General features: G+C 38.6%; 1 protein-coding gene across 7 annotated transcripts in view; it reads right to left on the bottom strand.

Moving 5' to 3' along the window:
- Positions 1–781: 781 nt before the first annotated feature.
- Positions 782–10,887, bottom strand: part of Terb1 (telomere repeat binding bouquet formation protein 1) — a 36,588-nt gene continuing 26,482 nt past the window's right edge. For 4 of the 7 annotated variants that reach the window (XM_090357515.1, XM_090357514.1, XM_090357518.1 and 1 more), the window contains 3 exons: positions 8,397–8,546; positions 8,051–8,113; positions 782–1,422 (listed from right to left, as the gene is read on the bottom strand). In XM_090357515.1, the coding sequence (XP_090213641.1) occupies positions 1,232–1,422; positions 8,051–8,113; positions 8,397–8,546 (404 nt within the window). In that variant the 3' untranslated portion in view covers positions 782–1,231. Of the gene's footprint in view, positions 1,423–7,300; positions 8,114–8,396; positions 8,547–10,887 lie in introns of those variants that run through there. The other 3 variants (XM_090357517.1, XM_090357519.1, XR_016539550.1) reach the window with 3 other exon arrangements.

The following is a 10,887-nucleotide window of genomic DNA, read 5'->3' as shown; positions in this document are numbered from 1 at the left end:
GCTCGCGGGCGGCCTCTGGCGGCCGCCGGGCGCAGCGCCGGGCCTCGCCCTCCCCCCCCCCCCCCCCCGCGGGCGGATCCCAGCCAGGCGTCCCCGGACGGAGGCGGGAGGTGCATCTCCCAGGCCAGGCAGCGAGAACCCCCAAGAGTTTCGAAACCCTAGCTGGGCCAAGCAAATAGGCTGACAGCACCAGGTCCATATCCGACTGGAATTTTTTTCAGACAGACAAGGCTATGTCCAGTAGTGGGTGACTGTTCTGGGACAACATTAAGAGGCCAGGGCTCATAGGGAGGGCACGGGATGGAGAGGGACGGCGAGGGGACGTGGTGCAAATGTGTGCAAACGTAGAGGAAATAAAAAGGGAATCTGATATCAGAATAAGGGACTAGCCAAAGCAACTTTACAGTTCTCTTTTAGAAGAATTCAGTATCAATATGTCCAACGTTTATTTAGTGGGTGGGCACTTCAACAGCTTGGAGATACAATAGACTGCACCTCAGTTAGGAGAACTTTTGAGACCGGTCAGAAAGTATGCAATATAACGACCAATATTGAAAGGTTGGTATTTTTCTTAAGTTCTCAGTTCTTTAAACTTAAGAATAAAGGCATAGTCTTCACAGTATTTTACTTTCTGGGGGAAATTCCATCTAATTCGTACATCAAGGGAATGTTTGCTGTTAGCTATTGAAGATACTGAGATCTGAGGATCGCAGTGCAAAGCCAGTTTGGACAGGAAAGTCCATGAGACTCCGATCTCCAGTTTAGCCAAAATCGGCAGACGTGGAGCTGTGGCTCAAATGGTAGAGCACTATCTTTGAGCAAAACAGCTCAGGGGCAATGTTCAGGCCCTGTGTTCAAGCTCCAGGACTGGCAAGCACGTGCGCGCACACAGACATACACACATTCACACTTGCTTTATAGGTTGTTGTAATAATTTGAAGAGTTCCCCTACCACAAAAATTGTTAATTAAAACTATCTCTGAAGGTTTGACAGAAAGGGAGGAGGGGGCAGGAGGGAGGAGGACGTGTGGTAGAGGCCAGCCTGGGTTTTGTAGTGAGTTTCATGCCAACCATAGGGTACTGACGTGAGAGACTATCAAAAAAACCCAAACAAAAAAACAAAAGCAAAACCAACACAATAATAATAAAACTAATCCTAATCCTATTCCTAAGACTTCTGGCCACATGAGGGCTTCGAAGAATATTTTCTATCTTTTAAGGGATTGTATTTTTAGTTTCTTGTTGTACATTTTGCAATTTTGATCAAGTTGTTGTATTTGTGAGCAAGGTCCACAGCTGTCCGTCCCTTCTGAAAGGGGAAAGACCACAAAATTGAATTCCAATGATTTCCCATTTTCTTAACTCCATAGAAAAGATAATTTACTTCTTCTTCAGTAAAGTTCTTACGAATTCTTCTTTTTTCTATAATTAATGAGAGAATTATAGAATGTATTAATATTTATTGGAAAACAGGGGTCTCTTAGAGATCTAAATAACAAAACTTTTTATGCATATAAACTAGAGAACATTTCATGTCTAGTATACATATTATATGCAAATTTGCTTCAATGAATAAAAAACGTGAATACCTACTATTAAGTTGGGTGCCACTGCTATGGCTTCTTCAATAGTTGTAATTTATAGCCAGGTGCCAGTGGCTCATGTCTATAATCCTAGCTACACAGAGGCTGAGATCTGAGGATCATGGTTCCAAGCCAGCTTAGGCAGAAAAATCCTCATGAGTCTCTTATATCCAATTAACCACTCAAAAATGGGAAGTGGTACTGTGGCTCAAAGTGGTAGCTTTGAGCAAAAAGCAGCTCAGGGATAGCACTCAGGACCTGGGTTCAAGCCCCACGATTGGAAAAAAGTTGTAATTTAATTATAATAACACCTGGACATCTTTAAATCAAGGAACAAGTTTGTAAATATAATTGCTAGTACAACATTCCAGTAGGGATGATTAACAAACAGCTTACCTATCTTATAGATACAGTCTTCCCAAAGGGCTCCATAACTTGATAGAATAAAAAAAAAACCAATACTTGGTTTTTTTGTTTTTTGGTTTTTTTGCCAGTCCTGGGCTTGAGCTCAGGGTTTGAGCACTGTCCTCGGACTTTCTCAAGGCGAGCACTCTATCACTTGAGCCTCAGCACCACTTCCGGCTTTTCGCTACGTATGTGGGGTACTGAGGAATCGAACCCGGGTCTTCATGCATGCTAGGCAAGCACTCTACCAATAGGCCAAACTCCTGGCCCCCAATACTTGTTATTTTATTTTATTTTTTTTAATTTTTTTATTGTAATTAGTAAAAGGGTTACATGATATTTGCCAGATAAAAGGTGCATTAATTCACATACATTGATACCCTTTCACATGTCTTGGTACCCATTTCCCTCCCCCCCCCCACACCCCCACCCGTCTACTTGTTATTTTAAATATAGGTTTGGTTAACATTTTTTTAACAACAAGGATCTTTTGAAATTTGTTTTAAAAATATTCATTTCCTATATGGGTGTGCAGCTTGATCAAAACTTTAAAAAAAATGGTTGCACAATCATTGATGAAGTTTTTGATTACTACTTTTAAAGAACAATTTCTACTGTACAAAGAACACACAGATGGTAGATAATTTTATTCCATTGGTCATTACTTAAAAATAGATTTCTTTCTGGGAGGACATATTTCTAAGCTTTTTTATTCATTGTTTATTCATGTGATTATTGTAGGTAGATGCTGAGAGGAGGTGAGACTACTCTTTACTTTGGAAGGAATGGATGTGATCACCCTTAGAAAATCTCCCAGCTGGTCTTAGGCTGAGAAAGCAGTGTAACTAATGTCTGAGTTTTAATTAGTAATAAGCAAGCTCCATGCTTGTATACTTTGTTCACTATTGCATCCCAAATGCCTAGAATAGTATTTGAGACATAGTAGGTGATCATTAAATATATATATATATATATATATACTAAGAGGGAAAAAAAAACTATCAATAAAACTTACCAAAGAAATTACTTCCTCTTTTGGAGGGATTATACAGAGGAATATTCACATTTTACTTATTCAAGAAATAGTTTGACCTGAACTCATAATCTAGGCTGATAAGTGATAAATTTTTCTTTCTGTTCTGGGGCTTAATCTCAGGGCCTGGGCACTATTCTTTGACTTTCTCAAGGTTAGAACTCTACCATGTGAGCCACAGCACCACTTCTGGCTTTTTCTATGTATGTGGTACACCAAGGAATCAAAATATGTGGTACCAAGGAATCGAAGCCAGGTCTTTGTATATGCTAGGCAAACACTCTACCACTAGGCCAAACTCCTGATCTCACAGTTCCCTTTTCTGTGGAGCCTACCACCTCTCTGACTCTTCTACCATGTAAACCTTCAAAAGTTTCTACAGCTAAGAATTAGGCAGCCAGAAAGAGGGAAACAGCTCTGTACTTCAAGATGTTTCTCTCCAGCTTCATTGACTGTGTGTTAGAGAAGCAGGAAAAACCTGGCCAGAGAGCTTACTCCCAGAAAATCTTACTTTTCAGACCCTCTTAAGATACCAACCCATCCTGAAAGAAAACCTTGAGGGAAAAAAATTTTTTTTTTTTTTTTGGTCAGTTGTGGGGCGTGAACTCTAGGCCTGGGCACTGTCTGAGCTCTTCAGCTCAAGGCTATTGCTCTACCACATTGAGCCACAAGTGAGTTACTTTTGATTTTCTGGGGGTTAATTGGAGATAAGACTCTCATGGACTTTTGTGCTGTGGCTGGCTTTTAACTGCAATCCTCAGATCTCAGCCTCCTGAGTAGCGAGGATTTACAGGCATGAGCTACCAACACCCGGCCTTGAGGAAAATTTTTAATACTGCCATAGTACATTGATCCTTCTTCAAAAATAGTTGGTGTAAATATCAGTACAAACTGTACTTTAATGAAGAGTAGTGAAATGTCCTACTAAAAATGGGGAATTTACCCAAATGAGAAAGAAAAAAGCAGCAAAATGCTAAGCTGGCTTGCTTTGAAAAACCAAATTAATACTTTCTCAGGATGCCTTGTAAATTCTTTTTTAAAAAGCAGGTCAAGTTATTAATGGATTGTTATTTTTGTTGTTGTTTTTATCTTTTTTAAATGTTCCTTCATTATTTATTAAAGAATTTATTAACATTGATTTTTACCTCATATTTCAAATGACATGTTTAACAAACAAGGGTTCAAGAAGGGAATCTCTCTATATAATCACTGGCACTTAGTTTTTAGAACATAATCAAAATTAGGCTAAGGGTTTGTATATCATAAATACATATTAGCTTATGAAATAAAACATTATGTCTCGAGTCATAGGTTTTATGTCTATGTAGTTATGTTTATATTTCCAATACCATGTCCACAGCATTGGTTATGCAACTTTTGAGTCCTCACTCTTGTATTGTTTGGATCTAATAGCCACATATTAAGAATACTATGCGCCTTTTGTTCCTTTGGTCTTGACTTGTCTCACTCAACATGATTTGCTCTAGATTCATCCATTTCCCTGCAAATGCCATTATCTTGTCTGTTGGCTATGTAGAATTCCATTGTGTGTGTATATATATATATATATATATATATATATATATCACATTTTCTGTATCCATTCATCTGCAGTAGGGTATCTGGATTGTTTCCATTGCCTGGCTATTGTGAATAGTGCAAAGATGAACATAGCTGAGCAGGTGTCCTTGTCATATCTTGGGTTATGATGTTCAGGGTAGATGCCCAAAAGTGGTATGGCGGGATCATAGGGAAGGTCAATTTTCAGTTCTTTAAGAAACCTCCACACTGCTTTCCAGAGTGGCTGAACTAGTCTACATTCCCACCAGCAGTGTAGTAGGGTTCCTTTTTCTCCACAACCCCTCCAGCAACTGTCATTGTCTGAGTTCAAAATCTTGGCCATTCTTGTTGGGGTAAGGTGGTATCTTAGGGTTGTTTTTATTTGCATTTCCTTTATGACCATGGATGATGGACATTTTCTCATATGCTTTTCTGCCATTTTAATCTCTTCTTCTGATAAGTCTCTCTTGTTCCCTTGCCCATTTAGTGAATGATTTGTTGGGTTTGGGGTGGATTAGTTTCTTCAGTTCCCTGTAGATACTGGATATTAAGCATTTGTCAGATGTATTATTGGTGAATATCTTTTCCCAGTTGGTTGGCTGTCTCTCTACTTTTGTGACTATGCTTTTATCTGTGTAGAAACTTTTTATTTTTAGGTAGTCCCATTTATCGAGTCTCTCTTCAATCTGTTGTGACCCTGGGATTCTGTTCAGGAATCTTCTGCCTGTGCCTATGAGTTCCAGTGTCTCTCCTACTCTATCATGTAGCAGTTTCACAGTTTCTGGTCTGACATTGAGGTCTTTGATCCACTTTGAGTTAATGCTTGTGCATGGCAAAAGGCTAGGGTCAATTTTTAGCTTTCTGCACGTGGCTGCCCAAATTTGCCAGCACCAATAATTGAATAGACTGTGTTTGTTCCACTGTATTTCTTTGGCTCCTTTGTCAAGTACAAGTTGACTGTAGGTATGTGGTTCTATTTCTGGGTCTTCTGTTCCACTGATCTTCTGGTCTGTTTTTGTGCCAATACTATGCGGGTTTTGTTATTATGGCTCTATAGTAGAGTTTGAAGTCTGGTATTGTAATACCACCAGCATTGCTCTTTTTGCCTAGAATTGTTTTGGCCATTCTGTATTTTCTTGTTCCATATGAACCTTTGGATTGTATCTTCTATTTCAGTAAAGAATGTCTTTGGGATTTTGATGGGGATTGCATTGAAGTTGTATATCAATTTTGGCAATATAGCCATTTTCACTATGTTGGTTCTCCCTAGCCATGAGCATGGGATGTCTTTCCATTTCCTAGTGCCCTCTTTAATTTCTTTTGTTAGGCTTTTATAATTTTCATTAAATAATTCCTTTACATCTTTGGTTAATTCCTAAGTATTTTATTCTTTTGGGGGGATGGTTATTTTTTAATTTTGGTCAGTCATGGGGCTTGAACTCTGGACCTGGGCCCTCTCCATGAGTTCTTCAGATCAAGGCAAGCACTCTAACCACTTTGAGCCACAGTGCCATTTCTGGTTTTCTGGTGGTTAATTGGAGTTAGGAGTTTCAGACTTTCAGAGGGCAGGCTTTGAATAGCAATCCTCAGATCTCAGCCTCTTGAGTAGCTAGGATTACAGGCATGAATCACCCCACTGATTATTTATGAGCTAAATATTAGTTAATAGTATTTTGGATCACTCTGTATAATTAATGTAAAACACAATTACGCCCATTCATGAGATTCTGGGGATGGTTTTATCCAGGTAAATGGATTATAGAATATTTTTAGTTGTTACTCTTTGTTTTGAACACATGTTGAAGAATTCTGTGATTTGATGGCATGTCCTGTGGAGAACAGGATTTTTAAGTGCAACATATCTCTATGGAACAAAACATCCCTAGTTTCTACAGAAAAAAATTTTTCTTGCTTCCATTTCCCAGAGTTCATGTCAATAATTATTATACAATCAGATGAACATAGGCATTCTGTCTTTGTGTTCCTAAGAGTAACCTTTGGCTTCACTGTGTGTGAATGCCTACAGTGCTGTGTAACTTATCATATCCCAGTGTACTTTAGATCTAGCTTCTATATAGGAAACATACACCATTTGTGTCTATGAGCTTGGAGAAAATACTTTTTAAACAAGCTCTCAGCTTGAAGCCAGTGAGTGGCTCATGACTGTAATCCTAACTACTCAAAAGGCTAAGGATCTTGAGAGTCATGGTTAAAAGCCAGACTAAGCAGAAAAAGGTGAGGATCTGTGTATAAACCAGCAAAAAAGTGTATGGTTGTGGTTCAGGTGGCAGAGAACTGGCTGAGAAAGTGCAAGGCATTGAGTTCAAACCCCAATACCACCTTAAAAAAATCTCTTCCACAGTAATACTGTACTTAGTTTTTGTGCAGAATTTTTTTTTGCCAGTTCTGGGCTTGAACTCAGGCCTGGGCACTGTCCTTGGACACTTCTTGTTCAAGGCTAGTGCTCTGCCACTTGAGCCATAGCACCACTTCTGGCTTTTTCTATGTATGTGGTACCGAGGAATTGAACCCGGGTCTTTGTGCATGCTAGGCAAGTACTCTACCACTAGGCCAAACTCCTGGCCCTATATGCTTAAATTTGAAGTTTCTTTCAAGGTTTTGGCAATGAAAATAGCCAAGTAAATGTGATGTGAAGCAAAATATTTCCTGGATGAATTAAGTTCAAATGTCTCTGTGATAAATATCAGAGTAGCTCTACTGATGTTACTCGCTTTTTTCTTTATTGTAAAGGTGATATACAGAGGGGTTACAGTTACATAAGTAAGGCACTGAGTACATTTGTTTTCAATGTTACCCCCTCCCTCATTTTCTCCAGCTTGATGCTATTTATTTCTAATGACCCTGACAAGTAATGTACTCAACTGCTTATTCCTATCCCTGTAGTTAGTATTAATGTCAGATGGTTTGAAGAAAATATTAAAATTCTCAAACTCTGATAAATTTGGAATGGTGATAATCCTGAAATCTGAACCCTACAGTTAAATTAAAATTTCAATATACTATTTAAGAAGCACTTCCTTGTTTCAATTTTGACTGTAGGATACATTAGAGTTATGACGAAAAGTCTCTCTGAAGCACTCATATGTGGAAAAACTTTGTTCTTAGCATATGAATTGATCTAGACAACAGAACAAGTATTTCTAGAAAAACCTTACAATGAATCTAACTTATGCTACTTCCAACTTATAAAAATTAAAGGCAATAACATCTATAAGATACCTAACACATAGTAGGTGCTTAACAAAGGTTATTTTCCTCTTGCTGTTTTCTAGATGGCAGACAGCAAGGAACAAACAATGGAGAGATGTCTCTTTTTACAGGAAATATAATCTTCATCAGAGCCAAGGGTTATCACTGAAAGAGCTATTGATGATGAGAACTAAGAACAACTACATCTTTTTTAGGAGTCTGTGATATTTAAGCTGATTTAAAAATTAAATATATTCACTTATTTCTCCAGGGATAGTAGATTCGCTGAGTTTTCTTCTTCTACGTGGGGTCAGCAGAATTTCTGAAAAATATGGAATACATTTAGTTTTTAAGTATATGAATTCTATTAATATGGTATTTCCCCTCCCCAACCCTTTTAATAGTAATACTCAGGAAGAATATTTAGATTAGGAAGAATTTTTGAGCAACCAGAGACTAAATCTTCTCCCAGGAACATCATAAATTACTGGTTGCTTACAAATATTTTCTATTATTTTACCCTTTAGTTTTTACATATACTTAATACTGCACTGATGATTCAGAAGAAATGGGTTGTAATTATAGTCTTAAAGCTACAGAATTACTTTTGTTACATATAAGTGATTTCCTTAGTTCACTTTTGTATCTGTCTTCAGCATCCACAATGACTCTGTGTCGATCGCACTGGTATGGACAAGCATGTAAGAGCTTGCTAAAATTTCGGCTATTCAGAGGTTTTCCTACTGAGATGCAACCTGAAAGAAAACAAAATAATGTGATGTACAGATGTTAATAATTCACTTACAAATCTATGAAAGCATTTATCTATATGACGGTAACTAAAGTAAAATCAGAAACCTAACTGTAAGTACTTTTAGAACGCTATGTATGTTAATTTTTAAAAAATCTTTAAAAAAAGAAACCCAAAGTATGAGACAGAATAAAAACATATACCCATATCAATGAAATAAAGTTTGGGACAGAATTATGAACAGTGGGCCAGGAGTTTGGCCTAGTGGTGGAGTGCTTGCCTAGCATGCACGAAGACCCGGGTTCAATTCATCAGTACCACATACATAGAAAAAAGCCAGAAGTGGTGTTGTAGCTCAAGTGGTAGAGCTCTATCCTTGAGAAAGCTCAAGGACAGTGCTCAGGCCCTGAACCAAAGCCCAGGACTGGCAAAAACTAAAAATTAAATTAAAAGAATTACGAGCAGTTACAACAATTTAGAAAAAAAAAAGGCAACCAAACCAGGTGTGGCAGTACACATCTGTAATCTCAACTACCTAGGTAGCTGGGATAGTAGGATAGCAAGTGCAAGGCCAGCCTGGGCAACTTATCCAAACCGTATCTCAAAAATAAAATTAGCTGAGTGTGGTGGCACACACCTGTAATTCAAGCACATGGAGTCAGAAGTCTGGGGTACAAATGAGATACTATCTCAAAAAAAAAAAAGCCAGACTATGTTGGTACACACCTAAAATCCTAATTACCCAGAAGGCTAAGATATGAGGATCCTTGTTTGAAGATGGTTTAGGCAGAAAAGTTCATGAGACTCTCCAATTAACCAGCAAAAATCTGGATGTAGAGTTGTGGCTCAAATGGTAGCTTTGAGTAGAAAAGCCAAGCAAGAAAGCAAGGCTCAGTACTGGCATGCCTACACACGCTTTCTCTCATATAATAGTAATAAAATACACTTTATTGTTCAGGTTGTTATTGTTGGTTGTGGGACTTGAACTCTGGGCCTGGGCACTGTCCCTGAGCTCTTCAGCTCAAAGTTAGTGCTCTACTCCTTGAGCCACAGCACCACTTCCAGTTTTCTGTGGTTAATTGGAGATAAGAGTCTCACAGACTTTCATGCCATAGCTGGCTCTGAACTTTGATCTCAGCCTCTTGAGTAACTAGGAGTACAGACCTGAGCCACCAGTGCCTGGGGCTGGGATCTTTTTTAACTTTTTTTTTCTTCCCGTCTTTGATACTGGTGATCAAACCCAGGACGTTGTACTTGCTAGGCAAGTGCTTTGCTACTGAGCTAAATTCCAGCCCTCAACATATATATATATATATATTAATTAAAAAGGGATAAGGTATATTTCAATGTATTTTCCTAGCAAATTGAGAGTTTCTAGATTCAATCCCCCACACTAGAAAAGAGAAAAGGAATGAAAAGAAGGCTTGGATTATGGCTCAGTAGTAGAGCACCTCACTAGCAAACATAGGGGCACTGAGTTTAACCTCAGTATCACTAGAAAAAAAGAAAGGGATAAAGTTGGTCTGGTTCTGAGTATTAAGGGAAAATATCTAAAAGAAGTGATCTATATGAAAGTTCAGGGTTTTGGGGGTTTTTCTGTGTTTTTTTTTTTTTTGTCAGTCAGGGGGCTTGAACTCAGAGTATAGGCACTGTCCCTTAGCTAGCACTCTCTACAGTTCTACTACTGGCTTTTCAGTGGATAACTGGAGATCAGTATCTTAGTCTTTGCTAGGAATCAGTTCTACATGATATATTCAAGTTGAAGTATTTTCTGTAGGATTCCTCACACCTGTAGTATGTGCGCTTCTCACTATGTTGTATTGAGAAGCAGATGTCTGTCTTCTCTTTCTGTTCTCTCTTGGTTTTGATCTTGTTGCTGTTTGTACACACACACACACACACACACACACAGTGCTGACATATTGGTGCTGATGATAACTGTCCTTGAGGTTTTTTTGTTTTTGTTTTGTTTGTCCATCAAGGCTAACACTCTACACTTGAGCCACAGCTCCACTTCTGGCTTTTTGTTAGTTAATTGGAGATAAGAGTCTCACAGACTTCTGCCCAAGCTGGCTTCAGACTGAAATCCTCAGATCTCAGTCTCCCGAACAGCTAGGATTATAGGCATGAACCACCAGCACCCCGCTTGTTTGATTTTATATTTTGTTTAGACAGAATCTCAACAAAAATATAAACCTAAGCCTGTAGCCTAAGTTGGCTCAAATGCACTATGTAGTCCATTAGTGGCTGTCCTTGAACTCATGATCCTCCTAACTTTACTTCCACAGAGCTAGACTACAGGCATGTACCACCACACCTGATTAGATGTTTGTTCGTTCCTCTCT

This window comes from Megascapheus bottae, chromosome 24, assembly GCF_031878675.1.
Source record: "Megascapheus bottae isolate mThoBot1 chromosome 24, mThoBot2.hap1, whole genome shotgun sequence".
Classification (NCBI taxonomy): domain Eukaryota; kingdom Metazoa; phylum Chordata; class Mammalia; order Rodentia; family Geomyidae; genus Megascapheus; species Megascapheus bottae.
This window is presented reverse-complemented; position numbering and strand designations above follow the sequence as displayed.